This window comes from Coffea eugenioides, chromosome 4 (genome assembly GCF_003713205.1).
Source record: "Coffea eugenioides isolate CCC68of chromosome 4, Ceug_1.0, whole genome shotgun sequence".
Lineage (NCBI taxonomy): Eukaryota > Viridiplantae > Streptophyta > Magnoliopsida > Gentianales > Rubiaceae > Coffea > Coffea eugenioides.
The window spans coordinates 1,856,251-1,880,134 of NC_040038.1; the positions used below are offsets into that span (position 1 = coordinate 1,856,251).

The 23,884-nt window shown below is 35.4% G+C and overlaps 3 protein-coding genes across 4 annotated transcripts; 1 reads left to right on the top strand and 2 right to left on the bottom strand.

Moving 5' to 3' along the window:
* The first annotated feature begins 650 nt into the window (after positions 1 to 650).
* On the top strand, positions 651 to 7,595 carry LOC113768815 (anoctamin-like protein At1g73020). The gene is made up of 16 exons (XM_027313312.1): positions 651 to 1,627; positions 2,072 to 2,141; positions 2,268 to 2,383; positions 2,769 to 2,892; positions 2,968 to 3,068; positions 3,212 to 3,303; positions 3,383 to 3,487; positions 3,597 to 3,866; positions 5,324 to 5,456; positions 5,539 to 5,652; positions 5,742 to 5,812; positions 5,902 to 6,023; positions 6,489 to 6,571; positions 6,663 to 6,770; positions 6,907 to 7,065; positions 7,147 to 7,595. Exons 1-16 carry the CDS (start codon positions 1,430 to 1,432, stop codon positions 7,273 to 7,275), a joined length of 1,995 nt encoding a protein of 664 aa, XP_027169113.1. The 5' UTR covers positions 651 to 1,429; the 3' UTR covers positions 7,276 to 7,595.
* A 163-nt stretch (positions 7,596 to 7,758) lies between these two features.
* On the bottom strand, positions 7,759 to 8,516 carry LOC113768816. Its single transcript, XM_027313313.1, has one exon. It carries the CDS (start codon positions 8,353 to 8,355, stop codon positions 8,077 to 8,079), a length of 279 nt encoding a protein of 92 aa, XP_027169114.1. The 5' UTR covers positions 8,356 to 8,516; the 3' UTR covers positions 7,759 to 8,076.
* Positions 8,517 to 21,387: 12,871 nt separating this feature from the next.
* On the bottom strand, positions 21,388 to 23,512 carry LOC113768100 (60S ribosomal protein L28-1-like). 2 transcript variants are annotated; one of them, XM_027312337.1, is made up of 4 exons: positions 23,409 to 23,512; positions 23,144 to 23,300; positions 22,501 to 22,664; positions 21,388 to 21,783 (listed from the first exon to the last, which is right to left on the bottom strand). In XM_027312337.1, the coding sequence occupies exons 2-4, from the start codon at positions 23,289 to 23,291 to the stop codon at positions 21,664 to 21,666; spliced, it is 432 nt and encodes a 143-aa protein (XP_027168138.1). In that variant the 5' UTR covers positions 23,292 to 23,300; positions 23,409 to 23,512; the 3' UTR covers positions 21,388 to 21,663. The 2 variants fall into 2 exon arrangements, with proteins under 2 accessions (XP_027168138.1, XP_027168139.1); XM_027312338.1 differs by having other exon boundaries at positions 23,144 to 23,305; positions 23,409 to 23,506.
* Positions 23,513 to 23,884: the final 372 nt, after the last annotated feature.

The window sequence follows — 23,884 nt, forward strand, 5'->3', positions numbered from 1 at the left end:
TAGTTTTGGTTATCAAACATTCTAAATATATTAAGATTTGAATTTATTAAATTTAAGTGCTGAATTGAATTATAGCATCCGTACACCAAATTTATCATATCAATGCATAAATCACATTTATAGCATCCCTACACTTTTTTAAATTAATGACACTCCTATTGAAAAGTTAGCACATGAGACCTCGATCAAGGAGCAAGTCAAACCCTTCTCGTTTATGCCTTTGTGTCCTTGTAACGCTTTCACCGTGGAGAGAATACGATGATTTGTCATTTTGTTTCTTCAAGATATAAGAAGGTGTAACCAACCTTAGAGCACCAAGAAAGAGCTCAATCATTTTCTCTAGAAAACCTAGAATTTGATCTTCCAAATTACGAGTGTTTCAATAAGGCCCTATAGAAATTTGTTTTTCCAGATCAATCTTCCAAATCGTATGATGCGTCATTTGAACACCCCCTATTATCATGGCTCTTTTCTATAGAAAATACCGCGTGAAACATGGCTTAAATGAATGAAAGAATAGACTTATTTGGTGCACATTCGCCTGTTATATACGATAGCAGAAGAAGACGTTAACTTGCTCACAGATTGGGATGGCTCTCTGGACCCTGCTAGAGCTAGTCTGCAAAACAAACGAGACCCGTGCACCGCTCATAGCGTTACAGAATTCAGAGATTTCAGAACATGGCACCAATGCCGACTCAAATTATTCCTTTCTCCCCTCTATGTCGATCAAACCACGAATTAAAATTCATTCCAGCAATGAAAGCATGGCCACTTCTGAGTTCTGATTCATGATATACTGATACCCCTGCGACTCCCATATTGCGTTTCATAGAATTTCAGGTTGAAAAAGATGTTGGAGGTCGAAACAAGTGAATTCAAACAATTCTGGATTTCCCGTTTCATCATGGAAATCTTTTTTTGCTTTGGCAGTTGTGCCTAAAAATGATTCCTTTCTGGCTAGCTTACCAAGCATGAAAATAATTTTCACAGCCCCCCTTCGTTCCATCTCCACGTGTCCCCGCTTCCTTCTTGCTGCTGCTGTGTCCATTACTAGTACACCTCTCCCTCATTTTCCGTTTCACCAAGACATCTGTCTCTGTCTTTGCTCACCACCCTCTCTCTCTCTCTCTTTCACACACAGAGACACACACAGAGGCACTGCTATTCGAGCAAGAGCAGAAATTGTGCAGGATAGCAAAATTTAACGATTGCAGCTTTATATCTTTGTTTCATTCAAACGGACCCATTTGGTTATTTAGAAAGGAGAGTTTAATTTATTTTTTGTTAGCTTCTATGGGTTCCGAATAAATAGGCCTTCTTATCTGTTGTTGGTTGCTGTTTATAAGTTTTCTTGGTTTTATTTCCTTCGGGTTTTTAGAGGGGTTTGACTCTTGAGGCTGAGCTGATAGGTGAGGAGGTCTGAATCATGAAGGGCCATGCATTAGAAGAACAAACAGTTTTTGAGGAAGAACAGCCGGTTTTTGAGATAGGGGTTGTGGTACCGAAGAGGGACGAGAAGCAAGAAATTGATAATGAGAATTGTGTTGACGTTCTTGCTGCTGAATTCAGGAAGATGGGCTTAATTGTCGAGAGAGTTGTTGGCCTACAAAACGAAATTCTTAAGGTATGTTGAAGTCTTCGTCTTTTAACGCCTAGTTGTGCTTGAAGTTTTTGTTGCAATTTCCTTATTGGACCCTTTAGTGAATCAATTTTGTTGCATTAGTTTTCAAAATCCTTACAATCGATGGTTTATATTGAAGTGCGAGAACGACACGGCTGTTGAGGTGTTCATTCTCTTAATCAGCTACATTGCCGTCCCAGATTAGTTTAAAATTTTTTCAAATGTTACTTAAATGGGTGCCCTTCTAATGGCGTCTTGCGTATTAAACCAAAACTACAGTCCACAGCAATTATCAAGCATTAGATAACTGGTTTTCAATCTAAACACTTTCAGATGCATTATACTTTTTGGTCCATCCATTGTAGACATTGGTTTTTCATTCAAGCAGCAATATGGTGTAATTTTAATTTTCCCATCATCGCATAGTTACAGTTCTGTCCTTTTTAGTTGGCAGCACCTTTAGCAATTCTCGGGAAGGCCGCAGCTGAGTTGCAATTGAAGAAACGAACTTACATTGGTGATAATTGCTCAATTCTAGTTTACACCTCTGTCTCTCTGTGTCTGTCTGTCTGTATTTTTCGTTCTGGATTACGAGAAGAGTAAAGTAAACCTACTTAAATTGAGAACCTAACGTACATTTCAGGAGTAGATTTGCAGTTTGAATGGGATGAGATTGATGCTTTCAAAAGGCAACCAGATGGTTCCTTATTCAGTTGGCATGAGCGTCTCCTCTGCTATCATCACATGTTGTATGGGACTGTGAGTACTAAACCTTCTGTTTTTGCAGTATCCCCAAACGCTATTTGATTGCATTATCAAAATTTCCTATTCTTTTATAGGTATCGGAACTTGTCAAATTATGGTCATCCCATTCATAGTCCAGAGAACTTTCTCTGTCTTTCACTAGTTATGGGTCAAAAGTCCACATCTAATCTTTGAGTTCCTTATTTGAGTTATTCATTTTTGTTTCTCTGTTAATGACCTCTAGAGCTGTCACACAAGATAATACAGTTTTGGAAGTTCTTACATGCCCACAGTGAATGCACCAATAAGCCTGTTGGAGTTCCTTCTTACTCTCTGAAACATTTACCATATTCCAGTTTTCTTTAACATGGCAATTTTAAGAGAAAGTTCACTGTGACAGGTGAATGTGGACAACTCCATCATGTTGAAGTTTGATAACAAGGAAGTATACTGGGAGATGGGAGAATCTGTACTGAGGAAGCTTGAATTGGAAGGCATTGTCAAAGAAGTCTTCCCGCTGCATGGTAGGGTGTCTCTTATGCATCACAAACATATGTCTCTCCAGAGGTCATTCAAAATAGTATTTATGTTTCTCACAGATGATGTGATGCGGAAGCAGCTTCTGAAAATTTGGGCTCTGAACTGGTGGGACTTCACCAAGCAACCAATTGATGAGATATGTTCATACTATGGGATGAAGGTTGACTGGATATTGTTCTTATTCCAACTTTACTAGTAAATAAAAACCATGACAGCTGTATATTTTCTTTTTTTGGTCAATGTATTCTCAAAATAGCTCGCTGACACTATTCCATTTAATGGTTGGTAACTTGCATACTACAGATTGCCACCTATTTTGCTTTCCTTGGAATGTACACGCGCTGGCTTTTGTTTCCTGCTGCATTTGGACTTATTCTGCACTTGATTGATTTTGGGTAGGTTGATTAATTGTCGTCATGCATGATAGTGACTTTTCCTGGTTGTGATTTCTTGTTTCTTTGTTTTATTTTTCAGATCGTTGCAGTTATTTGTTCTCCCAGTCTTCTTTGTAAGCCTTGTAATGTGGGCTGTACTATTTTTCCAATTTTGGAAACGTAAAAACTCGGCCCTCTTGTCCAGGTATTCTTTCAAATCAGTTGCTTTCTATGCAAAACACCTAATCATTGTACTTTGTTTGATTTCTTATGTTGATCTGTTAATGTGGTAATTTACCATCTGGTTAATGTAGGTGGCAGGTAAATCAGGCACCTGGAGCAGGTCGTGAACATAAAGCTTTTGATTTGGAGTGGAGTTTGTTCCAATACCCTTCAGAGCTCATGAAAAAACAGGGCTCAGACAAAATTATAGAAAAAGAAGTATATCAAAGAGAGGAATGGTTACGAAGGTTCATGAGATATCGAAATGATTTTGTTGTTATATTGAGCATCATATGTCTTCAACTTCCTTTTGAGTTGGCTTATGCTCACCTTTATGAGGTTGTTACATCCGACCTGCTAAAGTAAGTAAATGTTCGCCCAACTTAGTTTCGCTTAATCACTTCTTCTCCATCCTCCTGCAATCCTGCTTTTATTTTAGACAGAAGGTATGATCCGTTAATGTCCTATACTATAGTATAGTTTTGACATTTGTTAGGGTAATTTTCAATGTATCCATTTGTTTATGCTCCTCAGAGTTTGCAAATCCCTGTATATTGATTTGTCGACAATGCAAGAGGTTGACAGTTGACTGATGTATGGACTTATTTGTCCGTTCCTTGAAACTAAGTAGTTTATGGATGATAGTAAGAATCTGTGTATTGTTATTTCACTGATGATCCTAGAAGTGTTTACCTTATTTTGGAGCAATTTTGTAAAAACAGGTACAGTTTTATGCTAGGTGGAAGCTGATCATGCTTAACTTAGATAAGATATCTGAGAAAGTAAACCAATCACTTATGATGCCCAGCTGCTACATAAACTTCATCATTATCTATACTGCATACAAAGGGAGAGGTGGGGGATTGGGGTAAATACTTTTTGTCACTTTATAGACTTCCAACTTTGTCCTCGTGAAAATCACTTGTTACTTTACTACCTACACATGAGTGGCTGAGATAACTACCTGTAGCTATTTTTAACACATCTTGATAAAATAACTGCCTATAAGCATTGTAACTACCAAAATAACCATCATTTGATGGGAAAAAAGGTTAAAATGCCACAGCTTGCTTTAGTAACGAAAATTTTATGTCAAATTAATTCGCAGAAAATGCATTTCTGAATTGCACACACATTGCATGTGCCTTTAGCACTAGTCCCTTTTTAAGCTTCCAGATGTTTATTCATACATTTGTTTCTTTGATTAGTTGAAATTTTCTTTCCTGGTCATAACTTCGATAGTCCTCTTTTGAATAATTCTGAAGAAAGAACTTACAAACTGTACAAACACACCCATACTACAGTTCACTTGGCTAATATAGATGATAGCATCACCTATCAATCCATGAGGAGGCTGTCCATTTAGTGCACTTCTCATCCCATACTATTGGAAATATCTCTTTTTTGTTGTTGACAGTGATGAATGCTCCCAACCATTTCTGCATATGTTTGGCCAACAATTGAAGTGCATTTACTTTCAGTAGTTGACTCGTTAATTTCTTTTCCCAGTTCTTAGTTGCTAAGGAACAAGCATTGGTATTTCATATTTTGTGGAATCATCTTAAAAAGCTATGTTGATTAGAAGTCCTTCTGATGGGTCACCTATTCCAAATATAAATTTTTATATGATATTGAAAAACGCTCAATGCTTTATTTATGTCAAAACTTTTCTTTTCAGTTCATTGTTAGTTTAAGGAGCTGCCTGCATGGACCATCAAACCGGTGCTCCGTTACGCAGCTAATCATTCATGATTTACATCTTCTAAACAAGAACTTTAAGGAAAAGTAATTGCTTCTTGCACTTTTTCCCTCTTTCCAGGTTTGGTCTAACGGTGGTGTACCTCTTGGCCATTCAGTATTTCACCCGAATTGGTGGCAAGATGGCAGTGGATCTTGTTAATCGTGAAATCAGTAATAATATAGAATATAGAGCTGACAGCTTGGTCTACAAGGTAGTTCACTCAGATCTTTACAGCCTAACAAGTTAAGCAATATTGTGAAGAAAATAATGAAAAGTTTTGAAACTTTTGGCAGGTATTTGGCCTTTACTTTATGCAATCATATGTGGGACTTTTCTACCATACTCTACTGCATCGCAATATAATGACGCTTCGGCAAGTTTTGATTCAACGTCTTATCTTCTCTGAGGTTGGAGAATTCAATTCGTACTTTTCATTGTCTATTTGGTTTCTTCTTCTTAACCTTCTTTCCTGAGTATACTTGAAAATATGTTCCAGGTTCTGGAGAATCTGTTAGAAAATTCAATACCCTATTTGAAATATAGCTTTAAAAAGTATCGAGCTGTTCGGTAATGGCTCTTTCCTTCCTCATCATCAGCGATTCAAATCTCCATTTCTTATTTCTGACATAATTCTAATACATGACTTTCTCACAAAGAACTAAGAGAAAAGGCGAAAGAGGATCATTTGCAGGAAAGTTTCCCAGAGTGGAGAAGGAGTATCTTAAACCTGCTTATTCTGCAAGTATCAGTGAGGAACTTGAAGATGGATTATTTGATGGTAATGTCAATCTTTGGCTTCACTAAGTAGGATCCTTAAAATTCAGATCTATGATGCATGAAAATTAAAAGATATCTGATGTTCTCAAGGCTAACCAATTATTTTCTTCCCATCCCTTCAATTATTCTCAAGATATCTTCTTTGTCAGATGTGAAAAATGTTGTTATTTTTCTCTTCTAAACTTTGCAATCCTTTGGTCTTAGTAAGAAAACTAGACCGCTTGCTTAAATTTGCAACATTAATTTCTCATACTGAATACAACATGTTGTAACTTAATAATTTGGAAAAAGTAATTGTTTTCTTTTCCACTTCCCTCATTCTCTGGCTTTTCGCACACATTTTGAGTCAATTGGTGATGTAGATAAGACTTCAATTCTTAGTTTTAGTTCAGTTTAGATATTTTCTGAAGTTTCTTGATTTCTCTTTCCTTCGGCTAATCATGAGTACAATTTAAACTGTTGGCAGATTTTCTGGAATTGGCGTTGCAGTTTGGAATGATTATGATGTTTGCCTGTGCATTCCCCCTTGCATTCACTTTTGCTACATTGGTAAATATATCTTTTGTTGGTCTTCCAAAGGGAATCTGGAATTTTCCTTAATTCGCATTTTACTTACAAGAAGTATGGCTGCCATATGTAGAACAATATAACAGAAATAAGAACAGATGCACTTAAGTTGCTGGTAATGTTGAGAAGACCCATTCCTCGTTGTGATGCAACTATTGGAGCTTGGCTCAATATATTTCAGGTATTGGATTGAATTTCTTTTCCTTTCTTTGCTCTTTGCTCCTTCCATCTTTCTTTTCCTTGTCAAGGAGTGCATTGTTCATAATGCATATGTACTAAAAGTTCTGTATGCTAATATGGGGACTATTCTGTTTCAGTTTCTAATAGTGATGTCCATATGTACCAACTGTGTACTACTAGTATGCCTATATGATCGGGAAGGGAAATGGAATATATCCCCTGGACTTGCTGCTATTCTTCTCATGGAACATGCTCTTTTGCTGATTAAATTCTTATTCTCCCATATTGTTCCTGAGGTAAAATCAACTCTTCTTGTCCATCTATAGTTACAAGGAGCGTAGACGTCTGATATACTTGCATCCCTGCACCTCTTGCAGGAGCCTGCTTGGGTCAGAGCCAATCGCATGAAGAATGCCACTCACGCACAAGACATGTGCTCTAGGGAGCTTTTGAGGACTATATCTGGTGGTCAGAAAACGTTTAAAGAACTGGTTAAGAATGAGTAACAAAGAAACTCGGCAATGTTGCGGTGTGTTTTCTCTTCCCAACTTGATTACAGAGGGTACCCGCTTAAGGCGAAACAAAAGTACTGCTATGCTTGTTAATGTTAATACTTGTAGTGTTAATGTTTGTGGTATCTAGAAAGCCTTGAATGACTGCAATCACTGCATTCTTTGGCGATTGAGAATTTGACAGTATTTGTGCCTTCCTTGTTTAAAGATCATTGCAGTACAAGGAGAAATCATAGAACTGTCTTTTCACCTATTATTTTTTCCAAGTTCAGATTTGGCCAATTCGGGAATGTATGGCGTTTGTTGGCAGGTAATATGGCTTGGAAGAAACAAGTTGCCTCTAATTACTCTCAGCTGGAAACTTGATCAAATGGGCATATTTTATCTTGTCCTTGTGATGTCATATACAATTCAACCGGACGGAAAACGCTTTGTCATTGCGTGGGATCGTATTGTGCAAAATCAATGTTGCATCTCTTAATCAACAATCATGTTTAAACAAGTGAAGGAAACTGAAAACAACTATGAGATTTATTAAAGATATGTAGTCTACGAATTGAAATAAGTTTAGTTTTTCTGTACCCTTTCTGTTCCCCCAACCCTCCCTGGAACAGGCAGTTGCTTATTCGTTTGTCAGATATTTACTTTTATCATGATTCTGCCGAAAAGGCGTAACCTGAACACGTTCAACTTTTCATTCATCACCAGCTTCCGAAGCATCGATCCAACTTCCGACACCTTTAAAGAAAGGAATAGATTTGTCATCCTTGCAAATTTATGAAAGTAAGAGCAGGATTAACGGCGAGAGCTTCCAAAGCGATCACTGAACTGGCGGGCATAAGCAGCAACCCTTTTAGCCCATTTCTTGATATCTTCTTTGAATTTCTTGGAATCCAATTGTTTCAACGATTTCACCCCAGGATCAATGGAAATCTCTACGAAGGAGAAGCAGCGATCATAGCGTCCATGCTTTGCAGCATTTTGACTGTTCTTGATCACGCCTTCTTCGACCTTACCAGCAGCAACAGCTTCTTTAGGGGGAGTAGCTGCTCCTCCAATAGAATCCTCTTCCATTCCTGCTACTGGGAATGGAATGGTTCAAGTACGTCTCTTTTCTCAAAGCATGTTTTTACTGTCTGTTTATATAGACTGCTGCCAGCGGCATCAAAATCTAAGGCTGTATGCTATTGTTGGGTGATGCCTGATCTGGTGCGTGTGGCAACGAATTAACTTGCAAGACTTTTCAGCAAATAGACGTAGTCTTTGTTAACTCGGTTTCCAGCCTGTTGATATCAGTTAATTCTACTCCACGTTTTAAAGAATAGTATAATTCGTTTTTTTAGTTTTTTTCTTTTTTGTCGAAACCCCATACACAGGGAAGTACAACACCCTTGATTTATTATCAACAAAAAATAAATAAACCATGAAGGGGAATCACACCTGACCTCCAATACACATAAAAATCGTTTCTTTGATTTTGAACGCATAGACTAATAATACTATATTCATTTACCATATTATTTGTGCAATGCCGGTATTGAAAAGTGATCGATTTTGAATTCAGTTCTTGCTTTTCCTTTTAAACTTACGAATTAGTAAATCTAAAAGCGAGGGATGAAAAGAAGTTAATGACTATAAATTTTAAAATTTTCTTTTTTTTTGAGTAAAGCGGAAAAACAGAACTGGGAAACAATTATCTAGAGTAACCTTTACGGCTTTACCTTCGGGTTTTATTGTCGAGAATTGATAGATAACCAGTCTATCTTCTCATCTATATATATACTAGCATGGGTCTGGCCGCGCTATGCAGCGGCCTACCCACTGGTATGACTAAGTAAATCTGTAACAATGAGGATAATTTCCTAAAAGATCATAATGTATATATAGGCTAAAGAGGTAAATACTATGCAAATCACAATAATACATTACATAAACTCAATCATTCATGTCTTAGTAGAATAGATACTTGGGTGCTAGCCACAATTACATATTAGGAGGCTTAAATAAACTTCATTGCCTATTGAAGTACAGCATTGGTGGTTAAACTATTAATAGGTATATTATGATCCATTACTTTTTAAGTCAAAAGAATAATGGATCATAATATAATTCAAAAGATATTGTCTCAGCAATGGAGGCAAGGATGAAGGCAATGAACAAAAGATTTAACAAAAGTACAGAAATAGGCCATATCAGTCTTCCTTTGCTTTAGCTTTCTTGGCTGGACTGTCTTTGATATTTGCAGGTGGACCATACGGTTTTGCAGGTTCTTTGGCAAACTCTTCAGGAGCCTTTGTTGGTTGTTTAGCATGTGTGTCTGCTGGTAAATCTTCTGGAAACTCAAGGCTTCTTTTTGCTCCACTGGTTGCAGATGTCTGGCTGTCTTTGTAAGAACTGGCTCCAGCAATTTCTTCAAGTACCAATTTTGTGCTTGGTGTGAACAATTGATCCTTTGATGATGTTTCTGCATGCCTTGCTGATGAGCTGCCAAGTGCAGAAGAAACTTGAGTGTTTTCTGGAAGTTCCAGTGGAAGGGGACGGTGTGATAGTTCAGCTGCAGTATAAGCCTTAATGACAGTATTCTTTCTCTGCAGTTGACCTTGGAAAGGAGTCTCATAGGATTTCAGAAAACAGACCACTGTGTACTTTTTCAAGGCATCATTAAGTTCAGTATCTATTTGAAAGCCCTGCACCAGAAAATTTTTTTAGTTAGGTTCAGTGAATTCCTTTCTATGTATATTTGTATTTATGGCTGAATATAAGACAGAAAATTCATACTTACATCTTCTTGTGCTTGCTTAAGCTGCAATGGAGTGAACTCAATCAATTTTTCAGCATCTTCTCCAGATATAATGCAATGTATTGAGCTCGAAGCATCAGTTATAATAATTGGAATGCGAGCCCTTTAATTGAGTGGAGGAATTAAGATTAATATATGGTAAGAAATGCGAATAATGTTTAATTTAGAAGCATAAGTTAATGATCTAACCTGAGTTCAACTTCACTTTGCTGTTTGCATGAAGGACAGTGGATGATCCAGTCAATGTCAGCATTCACAATTTTGTGACAATTCGCACAAGCTGTAGTCCAATATTTGGTGAATCCATATGCAAGTTTGACAGTTCCTTGCACCCAAGCTGCCTTTTGCTGAGGCAGGCAACCATGAATGGTATTTGAATGTGAATTAGACACAAAATAGTTATATTTAAGCAAAATTTTAGAATAATAATATGGCACTTACAACTGGAAATGATGCCTGAAAATTACTGATTGCTTTGATATCTTCTTCATTTGGAGGAGGAAGTAAACAGCTTGCATCATTGTATGTTTTAGCATTAAGCAAATTCCTGATTTCTTCCTTGTTCAAGCTGAACCTGAATGATTATGTTTAAAACACAAATAAAAAATTTATCAGTAAAATAACTTGATAATTTATGGAAAAAACTAAAAAGAAAACTATACTTACCATTCCCTGAAAGACAGGTCATCTGGGAGTGGAGGATTTATCAGAATTCCAGATGAGTACCTAGTAGTGAATGACAAAACTGTAAAAATGATGAAATGTTTTAGTAGTAGAACACATCAAGTACTTAAAAGACACACAGTAAAGAAATCATAATGCATAATGAAAAATTTACTATTGAATGTGGTCACTTTAACACGTAGAACTATGATTAGAGGGGCAGTGCTAATCATGTCTGCTATTTTGCTCTCTTCATCATATTCAAATTCATTCCAGAGAGTCATAAGCATCAGTTTCTTCCTGTCAGGTATAACAAAAAGCTGTAACTACTATCATTAATCTAAAATGACTTAATAAGAAGGTAGTTTTCAGATTTGATTTACTCTTCATTGACTACTATAATGTCTCTAGAAGAAGAATCTGGATCTGTCTGTTTTACTGGTAATGCCTGAATCACAAAGCCTCTGATATCTGAAATAAAAGTATTGATATGAATGTAAGGAATCAATAAAATATCAAATGATTGTGAAGTAAAGAGCAAAATAATGTAAGAAAAATTACTGCAAAGATTATCTGAATCAGCATATTTGTGCAGATCAGAGAAGTTTGTCAGCTCAAATATGCAAGGCAACATAGGTGGCACAGGTTCAACATAGTTTTCAATCAAAGTCTTGTAGTTCAAAATCCAGGAGCATTCATAGGTCCCAACTCTGTATGTTGGGTCAGCAGGAACGACAATGGCATTGGAAACATAATACCTTTGATAAGACTGGAGAAATTTACTGAAGACTTTGATGTGTTGTTCATAGGTGACAACAGAAACTTTTGTTCCCTGATTAGGATTACAAAAAGTCAGTTTTGTATGTATTACACTGACAATGAAGCTATAGCTGTGCTATGATAGTATGTATGCTCACTAAGTTAGTTCCCAGTAACTTTGGTTGTAACAAATATCATCTAAACTCAGATAAGAATTAATTACCTATTTCATGCACAAAGTAAGCAGAAGGTTATTGAAACAGTTGAGAAACAAATCATGAATGGCAAGATCCCAAGTCAATCTTCTGATTTTATGCTGTTGTGGAATTACTGGTACTGCATTATCCGACCCCTTTCAGAGATGTTCATAAATAATCTCTTCAAGCTTCAAGCATAATTCTGAATTTTTATTTTTATTCTTATAGAACTATTTAACACTAATTGGATTTTTATTATCATTCTTATGGAATTTCATTTGTATGACTATGATGATGGTCATCCTCCAAATGAAATGGATCCCTGGCTTATAAGTTGTATTTGTGGATATGCAGATAGAGCAACATAATATATTGAACACTATAGCAAGTGCTATAGAACAAAGATTCAACAACACCAATCTTATTGATTCAAAGTCATTCATGTTCAACTACCTGCAGATCATTTGCAGATGAAGACATAACCTATCTATTCAATAGGGAGAGAAACAAAACAATTCACCAAGAAATTATGATCATTGACCAGGCTTTGGTCTTTTCCAGCAACTACAATAATGTGTTTGCTTTAAACTCATAAGAGGAAGGCAGGCATGTTTTATATTAGAAACTTACATGAATACTAAGGGTTTTTTCTTAAGCAAATGTAATCAGCAGACAAACTTTTGTTCCCTGATTAGGATTAGGAAAAGTTAGTTTTATATATATTATGAGTTATAACTATAACTATCATGTTGATGGCTAACATCATATTTATGACACAGAAATTAAAATTATAGGAATGAATACTTTAATAGTTAGGCGAGTATTCACTTGTAATGAAACTATAGTTCTGATATCAGTAGATGAAACTATGGTTTGTATAGATGAAAAGGTTAACTGCCATAAGTATGTCAATTGTTGCAGTTCATTAGTCCTGTGTAAATTTAGAGAATTAACATATTACACTCCCACATGCTGTCTACTACAGCCTGTCTTGATGACCAGCAGAAATATTCATTTTTTCTCCCCTTAAGCTTTTACAATTCCATTATCTCTTTAGTGTGTGTGTCTTTTGTGAGATGTAATAAGCAATAATGTAACAGGGTAAACTGGAATTCCATATGTATATGTTTGTGATATACTCATAACAAAGGTTTGTAATGCAAGAATAACTTCAGTATAAGGTAAAATTTTTTGGTATAAGTTTGAAAATTGACTTCTCATTCACTCTTTTTTTTTTGGTGTCACAGATTGAGAACATTCTTCTTTTTCTTCTGGACCAACAAAGCCTACTTGCTAGTTGGATAGAAAAACTTAATGAACAGCAAGATTCCCTTCAGGAGCAGGCTGATATAAGTAAGATATCAGAGCTCTAAATTCACTGATTACTATGTCAAAAGTGGTACTAATCATCCCTATTCTCAGCTTCAGAAAGTACAAAACATGTGGTAATGAAGAGGCAAATTATGAAATGTTCGTATACAGAATCTGAAATATTCTCATCTATGAATTTAATTAATGAGCAGAGAAATAGGAAAGTACTTGCTGACCTCAGAATCTGTGAGCAGAAAGCGCATAATTCGCCTAGGTGGAACTTCACGAGTTAATTGACCGTGGCCTCTGTGAACAACTTGGGCTAGAACAGTCCACTTTTCTGCTCCTTTCTGAATGTCTAGTACTGAAGATATATGTCTAGGCATGATGGCCTGTATTCGTAGAGAAATTAGATAGTGAATTAAACAAAATAATAAAATTGAAAACAAAACAGGCCATGAATATTAAAACCTGATAATGTAATCTGGGAAGCTTCAAGAACTTCTTTATATACTATATTTTTAGTATGATCAGTGCATGATTCATCAAAATAAGCTGGCCTAATAAGTACTTTTACAGCCGAAGCTGTTTTGGCTCTTGAAAGTGCAACATATAATTGGCCATGTGAAAACACAGGTTCTTTCAAATAAATACCAACAAAATCTAAAGTTTGGCCTTGTGCTTTATTTATTGTCATTGCAAAGCACAAACGAATTGGAAATTGTGTTCTCTTATATGGAACTGGATATTGTTCATCACTTGGTGGCTGCAAGGAAATTCTATGTATAAAAACTTCTTTGCCACAAAAATCACCAACTGCAATTTTAGCACAAATAACATTCTTGCTCAAACTCTTTATTATCAGTCTAGTTCCATTGCATAATCCCTCAGTAGGATCAAGATTTCTTAAAAGAATTATTGGGGCATTGAATTTTAACAATAACCTATGTGGAGGTAAATTGCTAGGTGTAAGAGTATTCAGAAGATCAATATATTCAGATTGATGATTTTCATTCAGTGTTTCATCATAGCTTAGGTACTCAGTCAAATCTCCTGGAAATTTTTTGATCAATTGATCATTTATTTCATCTACAAAGTTATTCTTTGTAGTTAGAATTGCTTTATTTTGTGAGCAATGCAGTTTCTTTGAAGGATCTTTAAATTCAGGATACACAATATTGATTAGCTTTTCAATTGCATCAGTCTCATTATTATAGTTAACTATAATTGAAGATGGAAGTTTTACTATGTCATTCTCATCTGTTTCTTGTGTTCCATCTCCAATTTTTAAAAGAAACTGCGTGAATGAAGGATCTAATTTTGCTCTCATGTTCTCTGTTAATTGCAATTTCTCTAATTTGTGCCATAATGGAGAATTTATCAAACATGCATTTATCATTTCAGTTTTTGTTCCCTTTCTAACAACTGGCAATGTTTGTCTAAAATCTCCACCAAGTACAACTACCTTTCCGCCAAATATTTCTTCTGAATTCATTAAATCTCTTAAAGAGATCATCTAAAGCTTCAATTGCTGCATTTTTAGCCATTGGTGCTTCATCCCAGATTATGAGTTTTGCTTCTTTGATCATTGCAGCTAAAGAAGTTTGTTTACTGACCCGACATGTTGCACCATCAAAGATATCTATTGAAATTTTAAATCTGGAATGTGCAGTCCTTCCACTTGGTAAAATGGAAGCTGCAATTCCTGATGTAGCTGTAGCAAGAGCAAGATAGCCTTTAGATCTAACATCAGCTAACAAAGCTCTATACAGAAATGTTTTTCCAGTACCACCTGGGCCGTCAATGAAAAAAACATCAGGTCTATCTGAGTAAATTCTCTCAGATATGACTACAAATGCTTTTTTCTGTTTTTCATTGAGTAGCTCAATTGCATTTAAGTCAATTTCTGAAATGATAATGTTTCTTTCTGCTCTTAATTCTCGAGTTTCATTCTCTATATTTTCATAAGAGAATCCAATGGGAATCAAATTATACGAATGTATACTTTTTCCCATCGATTGCAAAAATCCATCAATTTGTTGCAAGACATTTCTTTTCACTTGTGCAGATGTCATTGCTGAACATTTGGCAAAATCTTCTGACATAGAAGATTCAAAATTTTGCCACAATGCCTTTGGGTCATTAGGGCAAGAATAAACCAAAACTGTTGCAAAGAGTCTCCTCATTTCGTAGGGCATATGAAAAAGTGAGGCTTCTTGTAAACAAATTTCTTGGCTGTTATCATTTTGTAACAAGCCTCGAATTAATGCTGCTTCTTGGAACGTTTCTACTTGAACTCCATTACAGGTTCTTAGGTCATCAAATGAAATTGGACATCGAACCTTTGATAAGAGTAATCTCAAGTAGTATCGTTCTCCTTCAGAAGGATGAGCAGTCATTATTCGACCTATTGATTCACCTCTTTCTCTCAATTTCCAGTATTTTTGCTTAGGTAACCAAACAAAATGATCAGAAAATTCTACATAAGTACAATTTAGATCCTGAGCTGCTTTATCTGTCCTATTCATGTAAAAAAATTCAGTGAGCATTGTTTTCTTCAAATGATAGTTATTGACAACATTGTGAAGATTAGCCGTTTTTTTGAAACTCATTGGCTGATAATTCTCCAAATGTAATTGTAAATGAATAATAGGTGGCTTTATTTCACTCATACAGAATCTAAAAATTCTCCATGCTGCCTCAGGTGGAGAAACCCACCTAGCTGATACATATTGTTTAATTTCATCAATTTCTGAATCAAATTTATTATTTACTACAGAGAAGCTAGTTCTATCATGACCTTTATAGATATACTTATAAATGTATTTGACTGCCTTAATTGTAGAGCATATTTCAACATTAAGATGGCAATCAAATTTAGCCAAAAGATATGGATTGTATGGTACAACCCATCTGTTATCTAAAAGAGCTGATTTAATCTTAATTTGAATTCCACCATCTCTCCTTCGATATTCAAGATATGCATTAAGAGTTTGGATAGTTTCCTCACAGAAATTTTTAGGAAAATTATTCTTGCAAGTTCCATTTTTTCTCATGCATACATTTGTTGGATCAAGTGAACCACATGGTCCATGAAGCATATGTTTAATGACCAAATTATATAGATGTTCATTTTTCTCTTTATTTGGTATCTCGGCACAGACAATTTTATCATATTCTTCAGGGGTATACATCTTGAATTTTGACTTTAAAATTAGCAAGAAATGTGCATGCGGCAGTCCACGTTTTTGGTATTCAATGACATAAGTGTAAGCTGCCACTTCACCAAAGATGCATTTTTTCAATAGTTCATCTTTAAGCTGCTCTAACTTAGCATGAAATACTCTAGCAAGCAAATCTGGTCTGTTTTGTGCCTCTTCTTTGTCTATTAACTGTTCTTTTATTTCTGGCCAATTAGGATTGCAAGTCATGGTCAGAAATATATCTGGTTTACCATACTTTTGTACTAATGTCATTGCATCCATGTATTTACGTCTCATATTTCTTGGCCCTCCAATAAAGGATGGTGGTAATATGATATGCTGGCCAACATTACATGCTTGACTCTCACCTGATCCTAAAGCATCTATTATGCCTTTCAAGAACTCTCTCCTAATTTCCTCTTATTGTAATCTATAGAAGTCAAGTCTTTGTGTCTCAAGCTTCACATATTGATCAACAATATATTGTTATAGAAGTCGAGCAAAATGTAATAACCAAGATTCCTCATTGTCCCTAATCTGAAGTTTATAACAATAATATTCTCGAAGGGACACAAAATTTGGATCTTCATGTATGCTTTCCATTGCTGTGCAAATAATAATAGTACATTATTAAATGTCTAATCATAAATATTAAATATGTAAAATGAAAGATCATGGTATATAGTTATTATACTAACCATATTCTTCATTTTGGATTAATTGTTTTGCTGTAGCAGCATTTGCAGGGGAAATCAAATCTGCTACAGGTTGTTTTTTTTTCCTCTTTCTTCCATATACTTTTGCTCCTTTCTTTGGTATTCCTTGGTGCCAGCCAAGATCACCAAAAGGAAAAAGTATTGGATATTGGAGTGGATCATAACATCCATAATAGTACTGTATATTTTTTGAAGCACCACTATGGGTATGAACTCTAATATCACGCCTGCCGGTTTCTCCATTTTCTTGCCCCTCAACCCACAAACCAGCAACTTGTGAAGTTGTTGGTCGATTATAAACTCTTTTATCAACACCGGGCAGAGTTTTTAACACAATGTAGTAGTTATCTAAATTAGGTAGCTCTCTCAAATTTCTAAAAAATTTTGCATATGGATTACACTCAAGAACTTGCATAATTTTTCTAATTACACTTTCAGATAATCTAGGACAAGCTGCTAATCGATTGCTTACTTCAGCTTCAAAATCATTGAAATATAACTGTAAATTATTACTATGACCATTGCTTGAATTGAAATCATTCAGAAAATGGTATATTTGTCCTTGAATTCTAAAAGTGTAAATTCCTTTATTCCTTTTTGAGAGAGTCAGATCAGCTTTAACACCGAAGGAAGTGAATCCAAAATGATTATTATACGTTCTAATAAGAGTTCTAAAAGATTGTGCCTCTTGTGAAGATGAAGTCAATAGCTCCTTAAAGATATCTGGAATTTTATTTTGAGCTAGAACAACTTCACCATCTTGGCAACAAAAATATGCTGTCTTAGAAAAAAACTTCTTCGCTCCACAATGAGGACAATCTAGTTGGCGTGGTAGGATATCAGCTTTGTCAGGAATTATATCCAACAAAGCTCTTCCTGTTTTGCACCCTCTTCCTAAAATATAATTATTTTAGAGCACTTAGTAGTCAAATCATTCAATTGATTTTAATGCTAGTTTAAAAACAGATATTAGAAAACTTAAAAGTATTAACTATAGACCTGGCTGAGTTTTTTTCAGAGATGATCTGCGATGTTTCGAACGAGATCGAGAAGTACGCTGAACATCAACAACTGAAGAACACTCATTCACAATCGTGATGCTTGTTCGATTTTCAATTATATTTGTAGAAGCAATAGATTTAGATTTTGCTCTCAATCTTTTGTTTTTCCATCTAAAGTAGGCCAGTCTCCTATATTCTTTCTTATTTATTACCTCTCCATGATATATTTCAGAATATTCAAGAGGGCTCTTATCATAAGAACCAATTGATCTAGATTTTCCTCTCAATTTTTTCTGTTTCCATCTAAAGTAGGCCTGTCTCCTATATTCTTTCTTATTTATCACCTCTTCATGATATATTTCAGAATATTCAAGAGGACTCTATCATAAGATATAACAGATGTACTACCTATTATAGGTATATGCCTATTCACAGAAAGGGGAGGAATATAATTAGCTAGTTCCATATCTAGATTTGATATTTCAGAATAACTAATTTTTCCTTTAACGTTTGCAACTTGTTCACTCTGAAACTGATTTTCTATAACAAATGGTTCCTCATTGCAGTTCACTTGTGACGAACCAGCAGGTTCAACATCACAGAGGTTGATTAAAGATGAATTCATTGTAGGCAAACAATGCTTGTCAGTAGAATCAGAGGTATAATGAACTTCTCCAGTATTTTTTGGAGGAAAGTAAACATTTTTACCTCTGCAGTCATTTGGCAAAATTGCATTCCTATCGATGTGATTTTGTGAAGCACATGTTTCAACAGAGTGCTTTTCACGGATGTCATTCTCACAGTTGATTACAAAAGGAGAATATGGTTGAGAAACAGAAGAATCAAGAGTAAACTTCATATGCTCAGTCAGCATATTTAAGTTTGTCTTTTTGTTTCTTTCCAACATTGTTAGATCAAGGGAATCATCAAACATCTCATCTATCAATCTAAAACATGTACTAAATTTTCTTTTTTTCTTCATTTTGAAACACAGAACATCAAAATCTAATTTTACTATAAACAAAGCAAGATACTAAACCAAAGGCACACAAAATGACAGAATCAAAGCATCCTAGAATAGCTAAAACTAACTAATATATATAAAATGACAACCTTAATAACCCGAAGTACAATGATACTAAATGATGTAATTATTGAATAGATAAACAGCTAACAACATCATGCAACATTTGAAATTAAAAACAGAGGGAAAAGTAAACCATCATAGCATAACATCAAACACATCGCATTTCTTATAATTAAGAGAAAGCAATAAACAGAGGCAACAACAGTGGGAAAAAAATTGCAGTTCAAATCAGAAGGCAAGAAAATAGAAACATACCTATATTTTCTTTGCTCGCCTGAATGTTGGCAAAAGTCCGGCACCATTTGAAATTAATATAAAAACAGAGGAAAAAGTAAACGTAGGCTAATCGAAAAATTAGCATCATAATTATTCTTTTATGCATAATATAAAAGACATGGCAGTCTTTAATTAATGAAAGGCAATAAATAAACAGAAGGTAAGAACATTCATCAAACTAAAAAATTGCAGGTCGAAATAAAAAGACACAGAATAGAAAATACCTAGATTTTCTTCGCTCGTCTGCTGAAGACCGGCAAAACTGAGAAACAAAAGTATATATAGGGCTGGGAATAGTAGATTTTGAAAGCTGTATCATAGCATAAGTCGGTAGAGCAGTCATCCCTAAAATGAGCTGATTTTGGGGAAAAAGAGATTTCAGTGAGCTGTTTTTTGGGGCAAAAGAAGAATTGACGCGAATTCGGCGACTTTTTAAGAGGCAATCGAAAGGAAGTACAATTAGTTGCTCGAGGAATTGACAGAAAATCGAAGATTTTGCAGGGTCGTAGATTTTGGGGAAAAGAAATTTTACTGACCTAATTTTTGGGGCAGGACAAAACTTCACGTGCTTGTGGAGGATTTTCTGGGTTGCAATCAAATTGAAGGACAATTTAGTGGTTGAAGGAATTGGTGAGAAACTGAAAGTTTTGCAGGCCGATATAGTATAGCGACCTATTCAATCGAGAGAAAGAAAAAGGCTATTCGACAGAAAAGAAGGAGAAGGGAATTCTGGCTAAATCAAGAAGAAGGAAGTTCAATGACTAATAAGACCATTAAGATGGTGTTGACTAACTTCATCATCAGTCATCAGTCATATACTAACGGGCAATCACATTACTTCTAACGGGCATAACTCTATTAATTTATATAATTATATAATTAATCATATAATCTAATTCAAAACAGCCCATGTGATAAAAGGGCCCACAAATAGTTTACAATTACTTGCACTTGATCAGAAAATTATAAAAGAAATATTTTCAAATATACAAAAATAACCTTAAATAGTTAGCAACTATTTAATGAGCTAGTTTTCATAAAAGGATTCAATTGACCTTTCACATCAATTAAAAACCAAACAAAAGGAACAAATGCAAATAATTAAACCATTGTTACCAATTAGCCCCTAAATAGTAAGGAACTATTAAGACTTTGAATTTGAAGACCATGCCTGAAATAGACATTTCTCACTTTTTGGTAGAAAAAAACCAGAAAACAAACTCCTTTCTCTAACAATATAGTGACACTTGGCATTCAATGGAGAACTTCAATTGTTCTCTTATCTAGTTGGTAGATATATATATATATATATATATATATATAACCAGAGAGAGCGTTGGTTAGAGTTACGTTTATGCTAATTATAAAATGTCAACGCGATTCTCTTGAGTCTTGAATTGAACATCGCGCGCTGCAAAATGTAATCTACGCTAATGACTAAACAAATCCGCTGGGACTTTTTGACTCAGGCATCTCATGATGAAACCAATGAAGTACAAGATTGTTTCTGTTTCTAGGCACTTGTATTTCAGAATTTTCTTGGTCGGAGTAGCATGTATTATGGAAGGAAATTTCGGACACAACATACAAATCCTGTTTTGCAAGTCAAGAACCGTGGATTAGGTACATGTTGTGATCTCCATTTTTAATGTCACGCCAAGAAATATAACCTTAAATGGCGGTTCACAATGGCAACTTTTTTGTCAAGACTTTTTCTTCTTACCAAGTCAGTCTCTCATCAATTTTACTTCTTAGCAGTAGCCTTTAGAATTGTAATACCTCTGAAACTTCTTGCTTTCCATGAATACCCTTGATGAAAATTGTTGAGAATTGTGTTAAAATAGTTGGAGTCCGAACTTTTCTTGAATTTATCAGAATACCAAGACAAAAAATCGTACAACAAACCACAACATTACACAATTCATTGCAGCACCTGTGATTTCTAGCTCTAAGTTGCCAAAACGACAACGCTAAGGTTGAAGCCTCGTTTTTTGCCCATATCAATATCAACTATGAAAAAATTTTCACGATTTAATCTCAACTCACTATTGCAAAGTACTTATCCTCGTCTCTCTTCCAGTCGCAAGAATATATATCATCAATTCCCTAGAAAAAGGTCGTCGTTTTAAGTGGTGATTGATGAAACTGGTACAGAAACAAATATCTGCTCCATAAACTACGCAACCAACATGGGTTCATAACTATTTTCATCCATAGCTCAAGAAGAAAAATATAGAAAGGTCGGAAACAAAAATTTTAGAGACTCTAGAACCCAAAAAGCAGCCAAGTATTAAAACCAAAATCCAAAATGAAAAACGAGCAAAACACAGCTCTTCACTGCTACACTTTGAAAATGACATTTCTATGCCTTATGCTTGTCTATTCCTCTTCTTAACGCCGGACCTGGCAACCTTGAGGCTCCTGTGAACAACACTCAACCTTGCAAGAGCAGCCTTCTTCAGATCAGGCCTGTAATAGTTATCTGCCACCTATGTTGAGCGACAAATGCATCAACAAACTTGACAAAAAAAGTCGCAACAAATCAAATACAAAGACATTTTGTAGCCAGTTTATCTCCAAGTTTTCAGACTAGGGCTCCAACATCCTAATTTAACTGAAGAATAGGATAAGTACATAGAAGATCCATTATCATGATGCACAAATGCTTCTTCAAAGATTGAATCAAAGAATTGGTAGATCAATTGGTTGAAGTCATGATTTGGTGGTAGAACAACACGAAGTGTCACATTGAGTACTATAGCCTGTTTTATCCATTTCAGTCAGGAGACATAGTCCAGCCAGATTATGTCCCCGAAGACACTAAAGGAAATCTATTTACAACTAGAAATATAACAAACCAAAGACAGAATCATTAAAATTTCACCGAAATAGTATAAAAAAGTTGTTTATTTTGAAAAGCAAAATAACACATTCACAACCCAATCTAATACCATTGCCAAGAAAGGTTCACGTGTTGACAGCAAATATGAGCAAGCAGAAATCTCAGGCTACGGAAAGAAGGCAAGACCATGTCGCCCATTCGGAATTGATCCTTTTGGAATCAGAAAACAACAGTCCAAATCCCAAAAGTAAGAAATGCAGATAAAAGTGTGCAAAATATGAATTGAAGCTATAGGCAGAGTACTCATATTTATATCAATCAGCTACCCATGCTAATAAAACTTGGCTTTCTATTTGTGCATTACCTGGTTTGTCACAGCCTTGGCCATTCTACGGAACTCCTTCTTCATGACAGACTTGTTAGACAAAGCTGCGGGCTTGTTCTGTTTCTTGGTCTTTGTTGTAGCAAGCAACACAGACTGATCTTTGCCCCCTGGATGAATGGTCACTGTCTTCTTGTTTGCCAATCCTGGAAACAATAAAAAAACCCATAAAAATCACTTATAACACACTCCAGCAATCGCAGTACTGCGACACAAACCAACCAAAGAAAACAAACACAGGCTGAAGCAAACTACAGATAAAACACATAACACTGAACTACACTAACAAGCCAAATGTAAGGGCCAAAGAAATTATTAAAGCATTTGCTTTAAAAATCCAAAAGATGCACGTTCATGTAACATGACTTCTCTGTATTCCTAACTATTCTTGAAAATCCAAATAAATGCAAAAATAAATAAAAGGCCTTAAAATTTTTTTCTTGTTTATACTTGCCTTACAAACACTACATATGTAAGAATACATGTCAACTACTCTATATTTTCCCCATTTCCAAGGCAAACCAACTAGAACCCAGATCTAAAAACGTTCAATTCTACCAAACAGAGCATAAAAGCACAATTATATAACAAAGGGGAAAAAAGGAATCAGATCAACGAGATGAACCAGAATGCTTGTAAGAGTGGAGGTTGCAAAGATTGTTGGGCTCCTTGGTAAACTTGACGCTAGCGGTGCCGTTGCCAAACTCCTTAACCAAAAAGGAGTTGTTCTTCTTCACGATCTCCCATATCAGCTGCCCCGGTACTGTCGCCATTTCCTCACCCTAAACTTAACCCAATTCACCCAAAAACAAATAAATAAAATCGAATTATCAGGAATCGAATTAATAGATTTAAGGACAAAGGCAATACATGAAGGAGATTTAATTTACCGGAAAACAGGGAAAACGAGGCTGTAGAGTTTTCTAGGGTTTTGCTGCGACGGCTTCAAGGTGAAGAGTTGGAAGTTCAGGGGTGACAGTGTTAAATTTGCTTATATAGTGGGTTTAAAACCCTAGCGGGCCAGCTGATCGAGGCAGCTGAATAACATAATGCTGCTTGACGAAATTGCCCATGCCATTTGCTATTTATTAATGGTTAAATCCTTTTATTTTTTTTCTAGGGCGACAATTTTCGATACGACCATAAAACACAACACGAATCTAATACGAAATTAATGGATGTGAGTTGAGATTTCGCAGGTTTGAATCAGAATTAGGTCGAACCGGATGAACCCAAAAAGAAAACGGGTTGAATTCGGGTCAACCCGTATGGGTGACCCGATATGACCTGATAACCCGTTTATGAATTAAAAATAATTTAATAAATATAAAATTATTTTATCTAACTAAACTAAGTTATTCTTTTT